Consider the following 21,661-nt stretch of genomic DNA (forward strand, 5'->3'; position numbering starts at 1 on the left):
AGTAGGGCTGTAATACAAGGGTCTTTAACAATGCAGTACAACATTGTCTCTCTTTCTCTCTCTCTCTTCGGACGAAATAATTTGTAAAGGAACATAACACTAAGAGTTTCTTATGTAAGTTATAAAGTATGGATTAACACCAAGTCCATTAAAGGTGGATATTATAGCTGTGTTTCAATGTCGGAGGATCTTCAAAACATATCATCAAAAAACTAAGCCAGTTCTCAGCTCAGGTTTCTTAAAAAAAAATTCATAACATTTTCGAACTAACAGTAAATAATTTACTCAATTTCTTCATGGCAGAAAAATAGCCAAAGATCTTCCAAAGAGCCTACCGAGCGGTGAAGGGTATTGATTTTTTTTGCAAGCTTTTTTTCTTTAATTAAGATTCAAGCTGTGACAGCCCAAATAACTTGTAATTATCTGATGTGCTATATATTTTCATCAACTAAATAAGTATATGTATCTGTACTATTTACTTTTTAAAATCAATTTTATTTTGTAATAAATTATTTAATTTGAAATACAGATTAAACGCTACGTTCGACATAAATTTCAATTTCTTAACAACATTTCTTCGAACAAAGTATTAAGCATATATCTTCCCCCACATCCTCTTCGAACCCCTCTGTTTTTACATTTAACCAAACAAATGTGTCAGACCCAAGCCGGCGCTGAAGTCCTTCTGTCCGCTCAACGGTCCACTCAACCACTTCGAACCGCTGCCAGTTAAGTCCAGGCGGGTATTACGATCGGGCGATGACCACAGGTTCGCCTTACCAGCCAATTCCAATTGCCGACCGAAGTTTGGTATATTGCTGTGGGTCAAACTGGCGCCATGCCCATTGATGTGCGAGTAGTCTAAACCGGCGCCGTTGCGTTCGAACTTGAAACCGTTAGCCAATTTGTTTTGCGAGGCAAAAGCATTGGCATCCAAGCTGTGCACGCCGTTGTTGAAGAGATTCGCATTGACGCTCTGACTGAAAGTGTCGCGTACGCCGGGAATGTGAGTCTTTGAGACACCAGCGCCAAAGCCATGACTGCAGAGAATAAGCATAGACACAGTTATTGCTAATTTTGACTTTTGCTAAAATATCAACTCACTTATTGTAAGCCAAGGATCCACCAGTGGCCACCGGGCCGCCATTTGTATTGCCCGCTGCGAAAACTTTGCCAATCACATTGTGATCCGGGGTACCAATACCTTTCGCCAGCTCCAGTCTGGCATCGGCGCCACCATTCGGATTGCTGCTCAACGAGCCACCCAGTGATTGTGGATAAGCTGTGGCTAATGCGCCGAAAAGCGCCAAAGCGAGTGCGATGGTTGCAAAGAATTTCATATTGTTGTTGTATTTGTTGAAGCTGTGCTTGCTGCTTGTTTGCTGTTTGAGCTTTCGTTAGAATGTGTTCTAGCTACGGTTGGCAAGCGGCTTTTATATGCGCAGCGCAAGTCAGCGTCGCTGGCGCTCAGGGAATCCCATCGCTCACAGCAATCGCTAGCAACAGCTGTGTTTGTGATCTCTCTATTTGAGATTGCAGAATGCTGATCTTTGTTTTTGTTTTTTGATTTTTTTTTGGCTTGGGTATTTACACGCTCGTTTGTCTTGTGTTTAGTAGATTACTCATTAAGTAATATTTGTTATCAATTTCTTTCAGAGCACAAGCATGAGGCTTAATTAATATTTCCGGAACAATTTTTTTTCGATTTTTATGTGGAAATTTCGCAAAACCCCCGAAATTATTTTTTAATCAATCATTATTGCTGTCTTCTGTAATATGATAAACACTTCGCAGAACTGTTGTCCAACTCTTTTATGTTTTTATGCTCTTACTGTAAGACGAACAATAGTGAGATGTATTCTTGGTCTTAAACTAGTACTCAGTAGTCTTTTTGTCTTTCTCAATACCCCCGACGGCTATAATGATTCATATGGATTAAGGTTATTCCAAAAACCTGAACATCTTTCTTTGTAGTCTTAACGTAATCAGGTGTGTGATCCTGGCTTGACAAAGGACTGTTTCTCATAATCTACATGTGGTTCCCTCTGAAGAACAGCCATACAACTTAACCTATTCTAACTTAACCTTGAGTTCTTCTCCAAGCTTTAAGTAAGTTGGATCTATTTGGAGTTCTTCCTTTCGGTTTTTATATACTCTGAAGTCTCAAACCAAGTGCGGAATTCCTTTTTCTTACCACTTTTTAAACATTACAAGTCTTCAAAAGGCTTACATTAACTAACTGACTGATTTGGTGGGTCCATTCACACCGATCCACGACATTCGAGTCTACGGAACTGGAACGGATCCTGATTTTTATTCGACCAAACACAGCCAAATCGACAGCATTTCTCAAATTAATTTGGAAATATAACAAAAACAACATGGAGATTAGATCTTATCGCTGGCGAACTATCAGCTAGATTCGCAGAATTTAAATTTTTGGGGTATCAAGTGCAATATAATCGAAAATCGTTTAAATACACCGACGCATTATAGGGAATTCTGATAAAATCAGTTCATGGAGTCTTCTATCGGAAACTGTCAATTAACTCCAGTTATCTGACCATTGCAGCCTGAGGTGGATGTCATTAATGTAGCTGTAGACATACTGCTCCGAAGTAGGACCTTCTTCAGAAAAGTGTGTATTCACTCCGACAGCAGAGGGGCAATACTGGCCTTGGATTCTATGACAGTACGCTCTAAGCTAGTTAGAGAGTGTCTAACATCCTTATCAGTAGCTTTAAACTACTTTGCAATCTCACTTGGGTGGGTACCCGGTCACCGCGGAATCGCTAGCCAAAGCGGACCAACTTGCCAGAGAGAGTATACTAGCAACAATGCCAGCAATGTGGAAACGAGTGGGTAGTCCGTAGTCCACTTGCACTGGAGTACTGGACGCACTGACTACGAGCGAGCTCGCCAAACGCTGGACAACAACCAGCACCTGTGCAGTAACGAGATTATTCTGGTCCGCGGTGGCTCATCCCGAGGCAATCAGTATCAGCGTAGGGAGGAGCACCGTTATCATTATTATAGATTATGTAAACACTATTTAGTGATGAATAAGCCAAGTATTGACATCGACATACTGTATTATACTGTAGTAGATTAAACTGCTACTTATTCAGACTGAACCCCGACATATCCAACACACATACATATATGCCGCGTGCAAAGAGGTTGCTAGCGTCATGCGGGGAATATTAACCCCACACCACTTTCCCTTTGGTCCGACCCCGTCGAAACAGCTCTTTTCTTGGATCTCCCTTTATATGACTTCGATAAGAATTGATTCATGCTTGTCAACTTGTCACAACTTCGACATCAGGAAAGACCTGGTGCCCAGGAAAGGATTTATTAGTTGAATAGACATGCAGAATGGTCCCATATAGGTATCCTCTTTGTCTGTCCTGCACTATGCTCCGAAACCCACACCGATCTCGGGTACTTTTTTTCTCTGTTAAGAGTCAAGATCGCTTGATCGTTTCATGCAGCGAAAAGTTGAGTGTGCTGAGAGCTTACGACTGATTGTTGTTGGAATTACCACTGATGTCTTATCTGAACTGACATTGGAAAGATGCTGTTCTAATGCATTAAAACACTTCTATACTTTTTTTTCACTTATTTTCCTCCACTTAAAACAAGATACGCACGATTATTTTATTAAATTAAAATTTATTGCAATTATTTTTTTTTTAAGAAGTCGTTTTATTATTTAACTAACTTTATAATTTCAGTGCGGCATCAGAGTTGAAAAAAAAAAATAAATTAACAAAAAGTTTACACAGCAAAAGTATTAGTCTAAAAAAAGAATTATACGATTGAAATAATTATTTTCCTTATCTTTTTATTTATTTATTAAAGAAAAAACAGTTATCGTTCGAAATTTTACTCTTTCTCGTTTTACCAATAAACAGCAGTGAATTGCAGTTTTTCTCTTTGTTGTTGTTGTTATAATTGCAGTTTTTCTCTTTGTTATTGTTATAATTGCATTTTTTTTTATTTTGTTGTTGTTGTTATAGTTGTGTTAGTGGCTAAAACAGTACAACTACAAATACACAATAAATGTGTGCCAATTACGACCCGCAAACATTTTAAGTTAACCGTTATTTTTTTATTAAGTAAATATATATTTTGTTCTGCTTCCACACACTTTGCATACAAAAAATTAGCAAAAATTTTATATAAATCGTTTACGGTATTTTTTTGGAGATTTGCACTATTACCGTTACACTACACAATTGCTGCTTTTGCTACGTTCAATTCGGTCACCAATGCGGATACAAGCAACGGTTGTTATTAACGGATTGCAATTACTGTTGCCAGGGCCAATATTGTTTAATATAAATTTAACAGAAAAATTATTATTTATAAAAAGAGAAAATAATTGTTAAAATTTTTTGTTTATATAATTATATATTGTTTAGAAATGGTTTTTTGTTTATCTATGACAACTTCTTGGCCTTCTGGTAGAGTGTGTCCACCACTTTGCCCATGCTATGTATGGTCTCCAAAACACGTTCGTAGGTTTTATCTACGGGTGTCTCTTCGAAAACGATAAGTACACCTTCGCCCTGATCCAAAATGCCGCTGAATTTTTTATCTAGAATCATTTGCGATAATTTCTTCTCCACTTGTGGCATGGGCAATTTAATGCATTCGGCAACATGAGAAACCTTGAAGGAAAGAAAAAATTATTAAAATAATTAATATTACAATTTTTTTGTGCTCAGCAGCTTACCTGCACTCTCGAATATGGCTCAATGATGCGGCACAAATTCTGCTCCAACATAGTGTCATACAAAGTGCCCAAATGCGCTTTCACAATTACATCTTCGGACAACTCCTTTTTATAGTCTTTCAAAGCATCTTGGAAATCGGCAAGTGAACGTTTATGTGAAGCTTCTGCGACAGCCTTCATGGCGTCAATGTCACGACCCGAGTAAGTGATTGCCTGTAGCATTAGTATAAAATAATATAATAAGTCAAACATTAAGTTATATATATGTTATTGCTCACCAATTTGCCGCTGACAATTTGATTGACATCCTCGGATTGCCCCAACATAATTTTGCACAACAACATGTACTTTAAACCGGTTAAAGCTTTTGCGTTATCAACACTGTCGAAACTCTCGAAAGCCTCGTAGAAGTAGGAGAAAGCTGTTTTAAAATCACGTTCATCGGCGGCATGTAGAATACCCGATTGCAAATCGAGCGCACCCTGCACCTTTGGCGGACAGTATATCGCATTGGCGGTTGTGCGTGCAGATGTGAGTGCGGCTCTTGCTTTCGGTAGATTGCTAAGTGCATGATAAGTTTTGCTCTCCAACAATTGCACCTCAACCAATAGATTTTTGTCATCCAGTTTTTTCAATTCACGCAGCAATTGTGAACCGAGTGCCAAAGCATCTGTATACAAACCGGTATCGAAAAAGAGCGCAATCAGACGCGCCTCCAATGACTGACGTAAGAATGTGCGCTTCTCTTGTTTTGCCCACTCAATACAGTCTTTACATAATTGCACCTAAAGATAATATAAATAAGTTTCAACAAATAAATGTTAAATATAGGTTTATATACACACCTCTATACCAGTACCAGCATCCATGTCCAAAAACATATCAACTAGCGTACGCACCATTTTGGCAGCCTTTGCTTTGCTTATCAAGCTCAAAAACGGTCGCGTCACCTTGATCAAATCGGCCAACTCTTTGGCCTTGCCTTCTTGCTTGTATAGCTCGCCAAGTTGCAGGATGCCCTGCTCCTTCAAACGAATTAACTCCTCATCATTTTCGGCTACCTCCTGTTCACGTACAATTTTATTTAACAAAGTGATACCCTCTTCCCGATTCACGCTTGTGAGGGCTTGAGCGCGTTCAAACAACGTTGCTCCGGCCATTTTTCTGCTGCTGCAAATACGATTTTACAATATTCCCAAATGTTAGTTGTAGTTCTATGCGTGCACTTTGTATTTGCTTTGTATTAACTGTTTTATGCAATTTATTAAATGGAAATTTCGAGCTAAACTGTCGGAGACTTTTTATTGAGAATTAAATGAAAATCACTTTTTCGCTTTTCGCTTTGGTCTGAGTGGCAAAACAATGACAGTTCACGAACCGCCAGTCATGCAGAAATGCAGCCAACTTCATAGCAAAGTGCTGCCCAGCAAAAGAAATTGAGGAATTACGGACTGCGTCATGAGCGAATAAAAATACTTGAAAAATATTTATATGTTAATATTAGCACAAAATAACAACAACAAAGTATTAAGAAACCCTTTTGTCAATATAATAACAAATTAATGGCATCAACATCAACAAACAAATTGTTAAATGTTGTGTATTTCATATTCAGAATTTCAACAGCTTTACAACACTGGGTTTGTTGTTTTGTTTTTGGTATCCTCCACAGAAGTAGCTGTCAAATTTATCCTATTACTTTTTTTTAGTTTTGCCATAATTCATTGTTAAGAATAAAATTACTACAGCAAAATGCTGGATAATTATCGATAACGACAATATACAAAAATAAAATAAACATTATTTAGTAAATTATTCAAAGTAAACCACAAAACTGATTAGTGCAATGGTTGAGGAAACAACACAAAGCAGCCGGCCGCGCATGAAGACCGCACGACCCAAGTCGGTGTGTCTATGGTCGGTAACCGATGTAAGGAAGTGGTACATGCGACACTGTGGGGAGTATCCACAATATCTGGAGCTCTTCTCAAAGGTATACATTATGAATTAAAGATTGCTAACAATAAAAAAGAAATGCAGCATATTGAACTTACCTGAAGTCAACGCTCTGTTGATAGACGCTTGCTACTTTGGCTGCCATTGCTCTGTATATGCCACTAAATGTACTGCCAATACTTAAATGTTTCCGTTTTAATTTTTTTTTTATTATTTTATTATCCGTTTAGTGTTTGGTTTTATAAAAACTGCTAGTGATTGTATTGACGCTTGCGTTTTTCGTAATAAAGCTAATTTCACGTGTGGAGCAATGCCAACTAAATTTGAAATGTAAAAGTCAAAGTTAGAAAAAAAAGTTGATTTATTACAGTGTTTTGTATATACAGTTGAACTTCCCTAACTTGAATCATCATAGTCAATAAAAAAAGTTATTGAAAGTAATTTGTATGAAATTTGACTTTTATGTATTGCCAATTCAAGAGTTCGAGTTATGGCAGTTCAGCCGCATTTTATATGTACATGAGTGTGGCACTTTATTAATAAATATATTAATTTCATTTCCAGCACGAAATTACCGGCCGCGCTCTACTGCGCATCAACGATTATTCACTGCAGAGAATGGGCATCAGTGATAGCGCTGATCGTGAGGCGATTTTCCGTGAGATATTAAAACAACGACTCAAAACTGATATTATGGAAATACGTGATATGGAACGTGAGATCAACACCTACTACAATACAAGATAAATAAGCAGAATTTACTGTGTATTAGGGAAATCATAGACAAATTAAGTGCACAATTTTAAGAGGACAACATTTTGATACAACATACATACATACATTCGTATGTAAAATGTAGCAGGCTTTACAGCGCATCCAAACGCACACACACCAATTTTCAGCTAAGACAACTAAGCTAACAATGTTATACGTATAAAAAATGTGTCGATTAGCATCTAATATAGTTAAGTAGTTTAATGTTAGTGACAAAATTATGAAGCATGGAGCTATTGTTTACAAATTTTATTAATGCTGCAAATTGTTGAAAACCAATGAGCTGCATTGTTTAGCATTGAAAGTGCAAGTTTTATTTTGTATTGCTAAAATACATGTTTTTTTTTTTCATTTTAAAGTTTTATGAAATTAAATATTTTTAAATTAATTAAAATTAAAATATTTGACAAAGAAAAACATTTAATTGAAGACAATTAACTGAAACACCACATAGCAATAATGTGAACGGTATAAAAATGTAGTTTACGCATATAAATATTGTGAAATTATATGCTTAAAATTAATTTATTAAGTCGTTGACTTGACTTTTATAATGATTAGTAGACAAATTGCACAAAATTTCCAATTGTTAGGCAACAAAAGACGTGTAAATTTCATTATATTTATACAATATAGAGATATTTTTTTAATTTAGTAGCAAAAATACTAAAATATAGTTTTAAATATAACATTTTATTTCATAGTTTGCGGTCTGCTTAAAAAAAAAATATTTAAAAATTAAAATTTTATGCACTTTACGATTTTATGCACAATACGAAATATAAAGTTATACGAAAGTTTACCTAATAATTATTGCTAATTTCGCATATTTTTTACAAATTTATAAATTACTAATACCATTACCATTTTTATTTGGACGTAATTATATTGTTAATTTATTGCAAAAATATATAAATTAATATTTTTTTAACTAATAAGTAATTATAAGAGTATTGAAATTGCAATTGTTAAACAAATTTATAATGTGCAAATATACATATAATTTTTGCAAATAATTTCTATGCATTTATTTATAAATAATACCAATATTATTAATACTAGAGACGCCAGGGTGTTCAAATTTTATTTGAAGCGCTTTCAAGCATCCATATGCGTATATTTGCTATGTAACGGTAGTTTTTTTTTTAAGTTTGTGCTTGCCCATAATTTTCAAAAGTTTTCACTTTATTTTTTTATAGCAATTGAGTATTTTCCAAACGCGCTGTAAACGTAACTCAGTCCTCTCGCTCCGTTTTCGGTGTGACCAGCTGCACATCAACGCTTTGCGCATTCGTATTTGCCTCCGGAGTAGCTGGCAACGACACGGTCAACGGAGTTTGTGTAATGACCGCAGTTGGTGCCGGCGCCAGCTTGGGCATAGCATTTGCCGTTAATTTGGTTGGTGTCAATATGGTAGCACTGCCAGTCACACCCGCTAAACTCGCGCCGCCTGGCACCGCGGTCGTGAAGACCAGTTTTGGTGGATTTAAGCGCATTTGTTGTGTGTGCGCCTGCATTGCGGCCGCCACTTGTTGTTGTTGCTGTTGTAACACCTGTGTTTGCTGTTGTTGTTGCTGCTGCTGTTGTGTGAATAGTTTGGGTAGTTCGCCAAAGAAGCGTTCGACTGCGGAACGCTCGAAGTCGAAGCGCTCGCGTTCAAGCGCCAGCCGCTGTTGTTGTATTTCATTGTTCTCCATTTGTGCGTTGTGTATGTGACGCAGCAGTATACGCATGCTGGCGGCTTCCTTGCGTGATAGCAATTCCTCGCGTCGCTGTTTGTCGTTCAACTGCTTTTGCTGGCGCTTATTGGCTGCCTTGGCTTTGGCTTCCTCGACTTTCTTGAGTAGTTGTTGCTGTTTTTGTTGTTTTTCCTTTTGAAGCTGTTGTGCCTGTGCTTGTTGCTCCTGCTGTTGTTGTTGCTGCTGCTGCTGTTGTTGCAATTGCTGTTGTTGTTGCGCCTGCTGTTGCTTTTGTTGTTGTTGTTGTTGGAGTAACGCCGCATTTATTTGCGGCAACAAAGTTTTACTCAAAGCCGCATTTGCGCCACCTGCCGCAGCTTGATCAGCATTCACGAGCAGCAACTTCATGCCACCCGGACCCGTGGCCACAAAGCCAGCACTGGTGGGCGTACCCTGTGCGCCGCCTACACCCGCGGTGCCGCTGAGCAAAATGCGTCCTGACTGCAATGCGCCGCTGGCATTCAATGCATTCGGCAGCAGTTGGATTTGCGACTGATGTAGTGGCATCAATGGCGCTGGCGCTGTGGGTGTCGTGGCGGTTGGTGTTGTTGGTTTGGGTTGCATGAGGAAGTTGGTTGGTACCAAAGAGATCTTACCCTGCGGTGCCGATTGTGCGCTGGACGTGGTTGTGGTTGTTACTTTGGACGCATTGCCGGCGTTTGAAACAATCGTCAGTGGGCTTGAGACTGGTATAATTATGCTCGAGGAGGTGTCGGCCAAACGTTCGATGAGTGTGGGCATAATCGTATTTTGCGTTGAAACTGTGATAACGCCGTTCTCTTCGTCAGCATCCACATCGATAGGCTCCTCTTTGACCAGCGTGCTAGTCGTTGTGGTGGTCGCCTCTGCACACTGTTTTTGTAGCTGATTTAGTTTCGACTTATCACCATCCGTCGATTTACGCTTTACTGCTTTGACCAGCGGGAATTCTTCGCTATCCATGCTGTCATTTTCTTCCTTAATTTGCATATCTCCCAGATCATTGCTGTCGATGCTTCTGGTATCGGCGATGTGCTCCTCCCCATACTCACTGCCAAACTCCAAACTGCCATCGCTGGCCTTCGATATCTTGCGGCGTTTGGTTGCCGAAAGCGGTTTGGCGGTTTTCTCCGCTGCACTCGCAATGGCTGCAAAAGCTTCATCGTTAATATCCACCTCAACATCTGGTATGATGCCATCATCAATGTCGTTCTTCGAAGCATTACCGTTACTCAACGCAACCAACTCATCCAGACCGTCATCACTTTCGGACACTGTACCGCCTATAAATGAAAAGAGCATTTAAAAATTTCTTCACATAAAAAATGTCCCTCGCATCTCTTTACCTTCTTCTAAAATTTTCTGTCTCCGCTCCTCACGCTCTTCACGCGCCTTCTCCAATTGATATTTAAGCGAAGGTGGTGGCACCTCATTCGGTCGCACACTAAAGATCGGTCGCTTCATAATCGCATCCATTTCGGCGTAATGTTTCCAAGTGGGCTCAGCAGCCGACGCCAAACCCGATTCGATTTCTTTCTTCAAACGATTGTAGAAACATTTGAGATTCTTCACACGTGTACTAATCTCTTCCGGCGAGCGATAGTAACCGTACTGCTGCATCTTTGAGGCGAGATCACAGAGCACCGCATGCTTTTTGTGCGCTATAATAAGTGTGCGCTGCACTTTCGGATCGCCCCACAGTTGGATGAGCAGTTTTGTTTCGTCCGTATCAAAGTTAGGATTACGTCCGATACTGCAGGCTTTCTTTGAGCCCGAAATGCTGTTGAGTACGCGATTAGTGGACACCCATTGCTCACCGGAACGACGCTTCAGCTTTAAGCGCGCACTACTTTTCTGACTCATTTTCTTTATGGACTAAACTCAGCTGCAGGAGATCAGTGTCTGGAATTAGCATAGACAATAAAAAATATGTATTTACATGGAAGTTATTGTAAGTTCTTATTCTATATGTTAGTATATATGCGAGAGAAATGCCATAAGTCCTCACTATATTCAGTATTCAGTAGATACCACGACAATGAACAAGACATGGATCTTTTAACACAAATAATTGTGTGGAAAATTATTCACTCATGTTTTATTATCAACTCTGAAACTTCTATGAAGAAGAAGAAGAAAGACTTTAATAGGTGAATACCCTACACATTTCGTTTTGACAATCACTTCGAAAAGGTTTTTCTTAACAATAACACATAGAACACCTTGGTTATGATAGTTTTGATTTGTTTTCCTTCTCATTCGATATTCGTTCGACGCCAGTTCTATTTGTTCGGACTATATATACCATGAAAAAAGCAAGAGGACGACAGCTGAGGGACTGAATCATTGATTTCAAGATTAAATACTAAGAAGTTGGACATTTACCGTCTTAATATCACTGTTTCTAAGTATTTAAAAGCATACTTATAGGCGCGCGAGAAACCTATGATTGTATTATTGCGTTTATTTTTCATAAACTGTGCTTAAGAATATATGTATATATGTATATTAAGAATATAAAAATTTTGAAAATATATAAAAATTCACAATTTTTTCTATATATTACCAATAAAATATAAAAACGTAGCATACCCATAGGCGCTGATTACATTATTATATGACTCCTAGCATGATCTGCATCTAATTTGTAAAGCAAAAATGTATGGAAAAAACATTTTCCACTAAATGACACATTGAACATCGCTACTATCAAGGCACTCAACTCCAATTATGCCCAATTTTCAATAAGCTGACATATAACTGCACACAAACAATTATACGCTTGCATGCGCGCAACCTCCTGCCCAACTACCGGCTACTTAGGTGGCGGCAGACACTCAACCCCATGCAAGATACGAAAAATACTCCAAAAACAGCCTAAAAGTATGCTAGTGGAAAAACACACACGCACTACACTACTTCAATAACGGTATATTTATTAACAGAACTACACAAATCACAAGAAAGATCAATATTAGTACAACTCTTTATATGTTCGTATGTGTAAAACTCCAAATTGGTAATAAATCAATTATTCTCGCCTGCACACGCGTTGCTTAAATTAAATTTATGCATATGCCACACCTGTACAACACCGGTTTGACGCGCGTCCTAACGGTAAACCTGTCTATGTCCTACTAAACGCAGGCGAGTCGGCAAAAGTGACGCACCAAGATTGTTCTAACGTGAACAGTTGAGCGCTACTGCGACTAAGGCACAACAGCGCAACTCCGTGGCGTACAACGTGTGATAAACGAGTGCACACACACGGACATAAATAAATAGTTAAAAAGAAACCTTCACAAGGAAAGCCGTGAAGGACATAGCAACCCCTAGACAGCAACAATAAGCCACCAGACCAGCAGAAGCTCTAAAGTACACTTGGCAAGCCTAACCTCCCTCCAGCAAAACAGTTGTGGCAGTTATATACATATGTGGCACATATGAGTATGTGTGGAGGTGTAAATAATTTTCAGCTGAGCTCGTTGCTCAGCAGTCGTCCACTTATGCAGCTTGCGCTCACTCACTCGATTCGCTTCGGCTATACGCTTTCGTTTGCCTGTGTGTGTGTGTTTGTTATGGTAATCGGCTCACACAGCAGCACTTAAGCACACTTTCAGGCGTCTATCCTTGGTGCTACACCTTTTAGGCCGTATATTACATCGATATGTGCGCGCACGTTTATTTAATTTTCTCCCTTCTTTAATTTTTGGTATTTTTACTCGTATGCCTTCTAATTCACCACAACACTTTAGTTCCGTACGCGACGCCGCCTCACTTGCAACTGAATGTCACTTCGTTTCGTGCGTTTTGCTTGAGCTGGTGCAGCGCATGCATTGCAAAAGGGGGGTGGCGGTGGTAGGTTGTATTGCTTAGTGGCTTTGCTCGCCACTTCGTGCCTAGTTGAGTAGCTGGTTCGGTTTTGTGTTTTTAAGTCTGCTGTTCTGTATATTTTGTGTTGTGCGCAGCCTGACATGCGCAGTGGTAACGCAAAACATTGTACTTATTGCATTTGTTGTTGCGCCTATTGCTCCTTATGACAATATTTATTGATTAATCGCAAAAGGAATATTATGGAAATTTCATAATTGTAATATTTTGAGAGCATATTTGAAATCATACATATTTATTATAATGAAATTGAATAAACAAAGTTCTATAACTGTTTATACAAATCGTCCTTGAGTACATTATAAAATAGTAGCCAAGCGTAGCTGACCATGCACTTAAGTAAGCTTAACTAAACATGTTTATCATTCATATAATCACCATTATGAAATGGTTTCATTGGTTTTAAAACATAAAAAAAAATCTTTTTATTTCAGAAAAGATCTCTTTTCCTTCACAAACAAAATGAAGTTTATGACCTAGCTCTAGTAACTTTTATTGATATCAGTTACAAAATAGTATTTCCGTTAGCATATCTTTGGGATCACCTCCAACATTTTGCAAGATTGCTTCGCTTTTAAGTTAGCTGTATACACAAAATTCCGATAAAATAACGTCCACATGGTTTCTCTAGTATAAAACAAATACTACTTGAGACCCCAAAACATCAGTCCCAATTCTCAAACGTTTCACTGTTAGATAAGTATGTCTCTACAATTGCTCTTCTTAAATCACCTGGTTGACAACATTAAAACTAGTTTACTAAAGATCTTCATTAACTTTCGAGGAACTGGGTTTGAGTACAAAGACCTCATCGAAAGACCAAAATTTAAGTATTTGATCCATTAAAAACACAAAACGATAAACCGAATCATTGTTGGAAGGACTTGACTAGTTCATTCAATGTAATGAAAATCAATGAGCCGTACCGATACTGCCTAAAATTTGTGAGTAAGTCTAGAAGGATAGAATATTTAATTATGTTTATTAATAAATCGTTCGTTTTTTTTAACTAGAAATACTAACCATCCTCTACATTATAACCTTTTGAAAAAAATTTAAGGTACAAATATATTTCCATATTCATACATATGTATGTACATAGGCTGTATCCAATATCACTTCGCTTTAACGTACCTACTCACCTCATCACACTTAACACGCTACATACAAAGTTTTCCCAACGCATCCGACACCTTTCTGCAAAAACAAAAATGCAAAACTGTTAAAGATGAGAATATAAATTAAGTCAAGGGTAGTTTATGTGACAACATTAACTCAGCAGTGCGCTCACCACCTCCGCGGTGCCTACCAAAATGTAACAGTCGCGACAGCGAACTCAATATCAACAACAACAAATGAACAAATGCATATATTTTCGTTTATATACAAACATACAAAAATCCTTGCAAACATACGTACAAGTAGCCGGTCCGTCAGTAATCACAAATCTGCGCATAACATTTTGCTGCACATGCGCGATAGTTAGTTTCTCATTGTTGGGCATTGACTTTTTCTTTTTCGTATTTGTAGCGAGCATACATAGTATTCTTTTCCTGGCAACATGCGCTCGTGCCTTGTGACGGGCAATTGTGCAGCTACTACCCCCTTCCAAAAAAAAAAAACAAAGGCTGTTGGTTGACGCGTGTTATTGGGAAATAAGTCAGCATACATACTTACATACATATATATATATTCGCATAGTGGTGGAGGCTGCTGCATGCGGATATGCATTTGTACAATTCTTTTTGTTGTTTTAGACTTTGAAGTCCTTTCTCCAGCCACTGTGCATGTGCATTTACTTAAGCGGTAAATTTATTTGCTCACTGAAGTGTTTGCAAGGCAGGCAGGTGAAATGAAATGTACAGATTTAGAGGTTTAAATGGCAATATGTATGGATAAAGAGGTGTACAAATTATTTTTGGAGCTTATTGAGTAGTTTTAATATTTGAATATTGATTTGAAGTTTATTAAAAATCTGTTGGACGCACTGTGTTATATTAAATTTATTTATTGCAACATGTTAATATTATTTACGATATTTATACTACGTACTCTCATTCTTACCACAAATCCTTAACGAATTCAATAAAAATTTAACAATGAATTCATTTTCTGCAAATGATCCTCTTTCACTCCGCATTAGTAAATTAAATAGAACTTTAAAACATAATATTCGTGCAAGCAAACCATACCTGAGCATATCCAATTAGTGTGTTCTGCTTTTTTTTAATCAATTGTATTAATTAATTCGAGATCTCTCACCAGTATAAATAAAATAAAATAAATTCAATTATAATATACAAATGATTATATACCTACACACATACACATCCTAAACCACAAATTCAAATTTCGACAGTATTTAATCTATTACAAAACGTTGCTTAACAGTATTGCCAACAGTATTTCAACAGCTGAACAATTTGACATTTCACTTTGACAATTGGTTGACAGCTGAAATAATTCTGCTAGGTGAATTTGTTGCGCTTCAAAGTGTGTATAGAAACGAAAACAACCAGCAAAAATGCCTGAATTATCTTCAACCGAGAAGGAATTCCTGCGTCGCAAACATGAGCAGACAACAAAATTGCGTGCCGAATATTTGAAACAAATCTCAAACCCACACAGACATGCGACAGGCGAAGGTGGCACTTTGGTAAATATATTGTCGAATGCGCTGTTATGTCATCAATGGGCTATAGATTTATTAAAACAATCATACTGCATTTGATTACAGTTCGATGCCGGTTTGGCGCGTTTCCAAGCGATGCGTGTCTCCAACTATGAACACTTCAGGCCTACCGGTGTAGCCTTCCGTGCTGGTATGTTCGCCGTAGTGTTGCCCATTGCTATCTATGCTTGGGCGCTGAAAGCCGAACGTGATGGTCGGGAACAGAAATACCGCACAGGTCAAGTGGCATATAAGGATCGTCAATTCAAATTCATCTAAATCGTTTCGAGGAAAGTGCATAATAAAATTGGCGTGTGGCAAAGATATAGCCAAATTGAAAATGTGTGCATTCGTTTTTATTAATGATTAAACATAGTCTAATTAAAATGCAAATTGAACATAAAGTTGCAATAACTATAAATAAAAGTGCAGACAAATCTATTTATCTTCCAATTGTTTATCGCGTGCAATAACACTATCCTCGAATTTGACCATGTATGTTGTGCCTTTATGCCAATGAGCCGTCACTTTGCAAGGCTGTGAGGAAAAAAATATGAATACATTAAATAGAGTGCAGTAGCGTTTAGCGTTTTAGTACTTACAAATCCAGAATGTTTTAGCACAGCCTCCACTATACCCGCTGTAAAATTCGCACAATTGAGCGTACTCTTATCCTTAGGTACACTTATAAATGTATTGACCATTGGCTCCTTCTCGATAATATAATAGGTGCATTCATCGTCATTGGCATGCTCTAGCTTTTCTACCTCTTTGCCAAATAAATTCTTCCACACTGTTGTTTTTACAAATAACAGCATTTGTGTTAACTTTGTTTCACGTTTGCCATTGCGTTCACGCATAAAATACAAATCAATAACCCGTGTGCCTACATCTTGGCCAAGTGCATGCAATCTGTTATAATAAAATAAAATAAATAAATAAAATTGCAAATATTTTCACATTTCTTGTATTACGCACCTGTTTTGTAGCTCCTGCACTGTGCTCACTTGACTCTGACAATACTGCACTATTTCACTGAAAAGTAGCGCTACTATGCTTTGTGACACCTCGCCTTTACCTTTAGACAGTGGACGATCAAGTATATTTGTACGTGGACGCATTGACGATATTTTCAGTGCCTCCAATTTTTCCATTGTTACCGATTTATTAATTAAATGTGTAGAAATACAAAAATAATTATCTCTTTAGTAACTTTAACTGGTAAATAATTACAATAGAAATGCAATTGTTTTGTTGATCTGTTAAACAGCTGATTGGGCAGAGCTGCCAAGTTTTGACAACAACCAAAAAAATGTCGCCTTTAAATGTCAATGGGCGGAAATAGCATTAAATATTTTAGAAAGTTTGATTTTACAATTTGTTTAAAGTTGATAGTACCTTTCACTCGCTAATAGAAACCGTACAGCACTAATCGAGGAAGTTTATAGCTCAGCTACTCTTCAAGTTACACTAATTTTCAATTTCTCTTTTATAATTCAAGAGTTTGACAGCTTCCGTTTTACTACTGTCAAATATGCGGAACCGGTTATAAATTCCGTTACCTCAACAACATTTGTGGAACTTTTTGTGCTGTGCGATGACGTTTATACATATATTCTTCGCGATAGCTGCATAACAATAATTTAATCAATATTTTCCAATAATAAAACACAGATTTTTTTGTTCATTAGATTTTATTAAATATTTTATTTAGTTTTTACTTTATTATATGCATTTTGCCATGCATGTATTATAGTTGAATGGATTTTCCACCATTTCAATTATTTATTTCTGTGTGTTTGCATAATTTAATAAGGAATTGTTTGCCATTATTGTAATTAATACAGTTTACACACTTAATAAAAACATTTAATTCCGCGGATTCTTTCAAGAAGTTGGAATGTCTTCTCTTCTTGTCGAAGTTATGTGTACCAATATATAGATGTTCATCAATATAACTCTAGTGCTTGTAGTGAGACTTCCATTTCAGCTGTTTATTACACATTCCTGATATTTTACTAACTGCTTCAGGTTTTTTTCTTTTAAATTTTACATATTAAAAATTTTCACATAAATAATTGTAAACATTTCAATAAGAATTATGTAACAAGTGTTAATAGTTAATAGTTATACTAATCAATAGTGAAAAGGAGTATGCGTAAAAAATATTTTCACGCAAACATTTGTATTTAGGCATACGTTATCAACAAAAAAAATATTATAACAAATATTAGAATTTCCATTATAGCTCAACATTAAAAATATGATATCATTGTAAATATTAATAACATTTAATAATTAAGGCAAATAAAAATTAATTTACTTTTAACAATGTGTGTGTGTTTTTCAATACGTTATTAGTATTTTATACCTGAATTGGGCGATGAACTGGTCTGTGCTACAAATTTGGCTTTATTTTTGAACCTTTTTCAAGGTAATACGTGAAAATGTGACATTTACAATATTTTGTAGAACAACGAATTCGCTTAAACCGCCTTTAAAAGTTAAATGGGGGCCTTTATAAAACTGGGAACCGGTTTTCTTCCACAACTAGCAGTCCCTTTATTCATACTACATTGCTGCTGCGTTTTTGCATTGCGTAGACCGGTATTGTATAAAGCAGTATTGTTGTTTTTTCGAAGAATGTAGTACCAATCTATCTTGTATAAGCCTGTTTTATTTTACATTAGTAACACGTTACAATATATTTTATTTAAATTTCTTGCTTAAATATGCTGCATTTGTTGCTATGTTGCACAACCTCATTTTTATATTAGTTTTTATTTGCTTAATTGCATTTAATATTACATGCCGTCTGTGCCGTTAGCGGCCCTGCATTCAAAATGTTGCCACATCTATGTTAATTCATGCACATTTCATTGCATATTTTAAATATTTCTTCTTTATTATTATTTTAGACACGTTTTATGCATATATTCATTATATTTACTTAAATACAACAATAATAATAATAAACACAGTAATTTTAAGTAATAATCAGAATTATTATTTAGTAGCATAATAAATGGTTTTGATTTGTATTTTTTTATTCTTTGTTTTACCACAAAACAAAAGTTAGAAAAGTTCATATGAAATAAAAGTTTTACAATGCTTGCACATACAATACATTTTGATGACTTCTAATTAAATTTTTAATAATTTCTTGAGTTTTTTTGGATACAATTTCCGTTCTCTGACTGCCACTCCGTACTTTTTTCAATACACGCATGCAGTTGGTTACCCAATGTACTTTTACCAGTTTTCCTTTTAGTAATTTTACATACAATAAGTAGGTATACAATAGTAGTATTATTTAATATAGTAGCTGCATATTTTACCACTTACATACATGTTTTTCAACATTTACTTATTAATATAGAAATATGAGTTTTTATATTTATATTTTGAATAAACACTTAAAAGCAAAGCCACAAAGGCAAATGTTAATTTTCACAATTTTTCATTTGACTGCAGGCTTTAACTGTTCTTTTTTTATTTTTACTTTGTTACGCGTCTATGCAATTGTCGCGCCGCTTTTAACTAACCCCAAAGCAAATGTAACGCATATTTTACCGTTTCTTACTTGATTTTTCTTTTAATTAATTAATTTAAAGTTACAATTTATCGAAAAATATTTATGCATATTATTTAAATGATTAAACGAAAAAAAAATATTTTTATTTTATAATTCTTTGCTATTAAACAAATTTTCTGGTTGTGTGTGTCGTTTTTAAATTAACAAAAGAAAAAATTTTGAGTCTTCATGAGCCCTAAGAAGAGTCAAAATTATTCTTTTACACAAAAATTAAATAATTACAATTTTTTTATTTGGTTATTGAATTTTCTTTAAAGTTGTATTAATATAACTAAACGCTGACAAAATATGCGTTACGTTTCTTAGTAGTTGTACGAAAAAAGCTTTGCGTACATTGCAAATATGCGCAAAATACTAAACAATTATTATTATTTTTCATATTTTTTGTTATACACATTAAATTTAATAATGGAATTTTATGTAGTTTTTCTACTTTTTATTTCCAATATTTGTTTTGTAAGTGTTTTACAACTTTTTCAATGTATTTGTTGCATGTTTCAGTGAGCGACATGCTTTCAACTCATTTTTGTGAATTATTTTTTTTGCTTCACTTCATTATCCAATATAATATTTTTGTACGCAGAATTTCTCATAATTTATTTTGTAAAATAGTAGCGCTGACTTTACTATTTTTGTGTTTAATTTTGTTTTTTTTTTCACAAACAGCCGTTTGGAAATTAAAATTTCCACCGACTGTATATTGTTGTCACATAGTTAATTACTAATTATTTATTTTAGAGCAGAACACATTGTCAATTTGTGGCCAGCTATTTATAGTGAAAATTCGAAAATTTACAAACAGTAGGAAACAGTTTAATTTAGTTGAATTGTGTGTGTTAGCTAACAAATTGGCAATATGTTCAATTCTAAAATAATATTTTTTTGGAAGAGTATAATTATTTTATTTAAAAAATTAATAATAATGTAATAAGTATTAACGCCAAATTTCAAAGTAATAAAAATAAAACATATTTGTACAATTAATGTATAAAACAAAATAAATATATTTAATATTTAGTTGGAAAAAAAATACATTAAATATTAAAAGAATATATTGTTTTTTTTTTTAATTTCAATAAAATAAATAAAAATTTAATTTTTTTTAATAAAAAAAAATTATATTCAATATTTAGTTTGAAAAAATAATAAATATTATTTAGTAAAAAATTAATATATTCAATATTTAATTAAAAAAATAAAAATATTTAATATTTTAAAAATTTATTTAAAAAATATATATATTGATATTAACATTTTTATCATTAAAGTAAAAATGCACTAACAAAACAAAGCATACTAATTTTTTGTACATTTTATGTCACATTAACTGCTCCCTTAAGTTTTTTGTTTCAATTTAAATCCTTCTTTCAAGCTATTCTTCATTTTCGAAAATTGTATTCACGCAATTTTTAATGGTTTAGGAATTTTCAATATTCATTTTCAAAACGCGTTTTTAAGAAATTTTCAATACTCATTTTTCAAAACGCGCTTTTAAAATTTTTCAATGGCTTTATAGCTCATTTTATGCGTTAACGCCGTTTATTTAACTTTATTTTTTACTTGTACTATTTCATTTGAATATTCGCTTTAGTAATACTGTGCGCGCTGCTCACAAGGAAACTTTAGTAAACATAAACTTAATATATTAGCGCAAAACAATTATAAGTGGCACATTTGTATAAATTTAAAAAATAAATTAAAATAAACACTATACGAAGCAGCTATAGCCAATGAGAGTTATAGAAAATGGTATTTTCCATGTTAAAAATTTAAAATAAAAAAGCACAAAAATATAAAACAATATTTACCGTTAGTTAGCTATTTACAACTTAAAATTAGTTTTCACGTTACACGCTTAAAAATAAAACATCTTAACATAAATTTAGAAACTGTACATAAAATTCAGTTTTTTATGCTAATATAAATATATATCACTTAAAATGATTAAACAACGCATATAAAAAAATAGATTTATGCGAAAAGACAGTGTAGGCTGTTCTTAAGTAGTGTATATAAGTTTTGAACTTATCGGCTTTTGTATGAATTATTAGCTTGCTAAGCATATGGTTAAAAAAATACTAGAATGTATTAGATATGGCCTCACAAATTAATAATAGTTATGCACATATAAACAAAATTGTGTATGGCAAACGCGGTTTTGTGCATAAAAAAATCAATTTGAACAATTTATATGAAAAATATTAGTGAAAACTTTAAAAAATGCATATTGTTACAACAAATATTGATATTGATGATGTGCCAAAATAAAATTGGTCTCACAACAACCAATGAAGCTGATTAAATTAGAAAAGCAA

At 35.0% G+C, this 21,661-nt stretch overlaps 6 protein-coding genes across 15 annotated transcripts; 2 read left to right on the forward strand and 4 right to left on the reverse strand.

Moving 5' to 3' along the window:
• Nucleotides 1-474: 474 nt before the first annotated feature.
• LOC105210245 (attacin-B) lies at nt 475-1,419 on the reverse strand. The gene is made up of 2 exons (XM_011181066.3): nt 1,105-1,419; nt 475-1,040 (listed from the first exon to the last, which is right to left on the reverse strand). Exons 1-2 carry the CDS (start codon nt 1,338-1,340, stop codon nt 641-643), a joined length of 636 nt encoding a protein of 211 aa, XP_011179368.2. The 5' UTR covers nt 1,341-1,419; the 3' UTR covers nt 475-640.
• A 2,411-nt stretch (nt 1,420-3,830) lies between these two features.
• On the reverse strand, nt 3,831-7,002 carry LOC105210252 (26S proteasome non-ATPase regulatory subunit 11). Its single transcript, XM_011181072.3, has 5 exons — nt 6,796-7,002; nt 5,587-5,911; nt 5,020-5,526; nt 4,742-4,954; nt 3,831-4,676 (listed from the first exon to the last, which is right to left on the reverse strand). Exons 1-5 carry the CDS (start codon nt 6,840-6,842, stop codon nt 4,446-4,448), a joined length of 1,323 nt encoding a protein of 440 aa, XP_011179374.2. The 5' UTR covers nt 6,843-7,002; the 3' UTR covers nt 3,831-4,445.
• Nucleotides 6,402-7,766, forward strand: LOC105210251 (protein aveugle). Its single transcript, XM_011181071.3, has 2 exons — nt 6,402-6,734; nt 7,262-7,766. The coding sequence occupies exons 1-2, from the start codon at nt 6,588-6,590 to the stop codon at nt 7,442-7,444; spliced, it is 330 nt and encodes a 109-aa protein (XP_011179373.2). The 5' UTR covers nt 6,402-6,587; the 3' UTR covers nt 7,445-7,766.
• Nucleotides 7,767-8,262: 496 nt separating this feature from the next.
• On the reverse strand, nt 8,263-15,431 carry LOC105210250 (myb-like protein Q). Of its 10 annotated transcripts, none has more exons than XM_029039044.2 (6): nt 15,273-15,431; nt 14,758-14,903; nt 14,500-14,685; nt 14,223-14,277; nt 10,536-11,091; nt 8,263-10,472 (listed from the first exon to the last, which is right to left on the reverse strand). In XM_029039044.2, exons 5-6 carry the CDS (start codon nt 11,050-11,052, stop codon nt 8,707-8,709), a joined length of 2,283 nt encoding a protein of 760 aa, XP_028894877.2. In that variant the 5' UTR covers nt 11,053-11,091; nt 14,223-14,277; nt 14,500-14,685; nt 14,758-14,903; nt 15,273-15,431; the 3' UTR covers nt 8,263-8,706. The 10 variants fall into 10 exon arrangements, 9 of the variants coding, with proteins under 9 accessions (XP_028894877.2, XP_054090282.1, XP_028894878.2 ...); XM_054234307.1 differs by having other exon boundaries at nt 14,496-14,685; XM_029039045.2 differs by having other exon boundaries at nt 15,145-15,283.
• Nucleotides 15,432-15,505: 74 nt separating this feature from the next.
• LOC105210248 (uncharacterized) lies at nt 15,506-16,192 on the forward strand. Its single transcript, XM_011181069.3, has 2 exons — nt 15,506-15,736; nt 15,818-16,192. Exons 1-2 carry the CDS (start codon nt 15,605-15,607, stop codon nt 16,028-16,030), a joined length of 345 nt encoding a protein of 114 aa, XP_011179371.1. The 5' UTR covers nt 15,506-15,604; the 3' UTR covers nt 16,031-16,192.
• LOC105210247 (trafficking protein particle complex subunit 5) lies at nt 16,086-17,034 on the reverse strand. Its single transcript, XM_011181068.3, has 3 exons — nt 16,730-17,034; nt 16,354-16,663; nt 16,086-16,288 (listed from the first exon to the last, which is right to left on the reverse strand). The coding sequence occupies exons 1-3, from the start codon at nt 16,903-16,905 to the stop codon at nt 16,190-16,192; spliced, it is 585 nt and encodes a 194-aa protein (XP_011179370.1). The 5' UTR covers nt 16,906-17,034; the 3' UTR covers nt 16,086-16,189.
• Nucleotides 17,035-21,661: the final 4,627 nt, after the last annotated feature.

Source organism: Zeugodacus cucurbitae, chromosome 6 (genome assembly GCF_028554725.1).
Source record: "Zeugodacus cucurbitae isolate PBARC_wt_2022May chromosome 6, idZeuCucr1.2, whole genome shotgun sequence".
Lineage (NCBI taxonomy): Eukaryota > Metazoa > Arthropoda > Insecta > Diptera > Tephritidae > Zeugodacus > Zeugodacus cucurbitae.

Bases quoted from the DNA above. Each gene is read 5' to 3' on its own strand.
- LOC105210250 (XM_054234308.1), bottom strand. From the start codon at position 11,052: ATGAGTCAGAAAAGTAGTGCGCGCTTAAAGCTGAAGCGTCGTTCCGGT. The intron at 10,473-10,535 runs GTAAAGAGATGC...TTTCATTTATAG, and splicing joins ACAGAAAATTTTAGAAGAAG to GCGGTACAGTGTCCGAAAGT.
- LOC105210251 (XM_011181071.3), top strand. From the start codon at position 6,588: ATGGTTGAGGAAACAACACAAAGCAGCCGGCCGCGCATGAAGACCGCA. The intron at 6,735-7,261 runs GTATACATTATG...TTTCATTTCCAG, and splicing joins ATCTGGAGCTCTTCTCAAAG to CACGAAATTACCGGCCGCGC.
- LOC105210247 (XM_011181068.3), bottom strand. From the start codon at position 16,905: ATGGAAAAATTGGAGGCACTGAAAATATCGTCAATGCGTCCACGTACA. The intron at 16,664-16,729 runs GTGCGTAATACA...TTATTATAACAG, and splicing joins GTGCAGGAGCTACAAAACAG to ATTGCATGCACTTGGCCAAG. The intron at 16,289-16,353 runs GTAAGTACTAAA...TTTTCCTCACAG, and splicing joins TGCTAAAACATTCTGGATTT to CCTTGCAAAGTGACGGCTCA.
- LOC105210245 (XM_011181066.3), bottom strand. From the start codon at position 1,340: ATGAAATTCTTTGCAACCATCGCACTCGCTTTGGCGCTTTTCGGCGCA. The intron at 1,041-1,104 runs GTGAGTTGATAT...TATTCTCTGCAG, and splicing joins GGATCCTTGGCTTACAATAA to TCATGGCTTTGGCGCTGGTG.
- LOC105210252 (XM_011181072.3), bottom strand. From the start codon at position 6,842: ATGGCAGCCAAAGTAGCAAGCGTCTATCAACAGAGCGTTGACTTCAG. The intron at 5,912-6,795 runs GTAAGTTCAATA...TCGTATTTGCAG, and splicing joins CAACAGAGCGTTGACTTCAG to CAGCAGAAAAATGGCCGGAG. The intron at 5,527-5,586 runs GTGTGTATATAA...TATTATCTTTAG, and splicing joins ATGCTGGTACTGGTATAGAG to GTGCAATTATGTAAAGACTG.
- LOC105210248 (XM_011181069.3), top strand. From the start codon at position 15,605: ATGCCTGAATTATCTTCAACCGAGAAGGAATTCCTGCGTCGCAAACAT. The intron at 15,737-15,817 runs GTAAATATATTG...ATTTGATTACAG, and splicing joins CAGGCGAAGGTGGCACTTTG to TTCGATGCCGGTTTGGCGCG.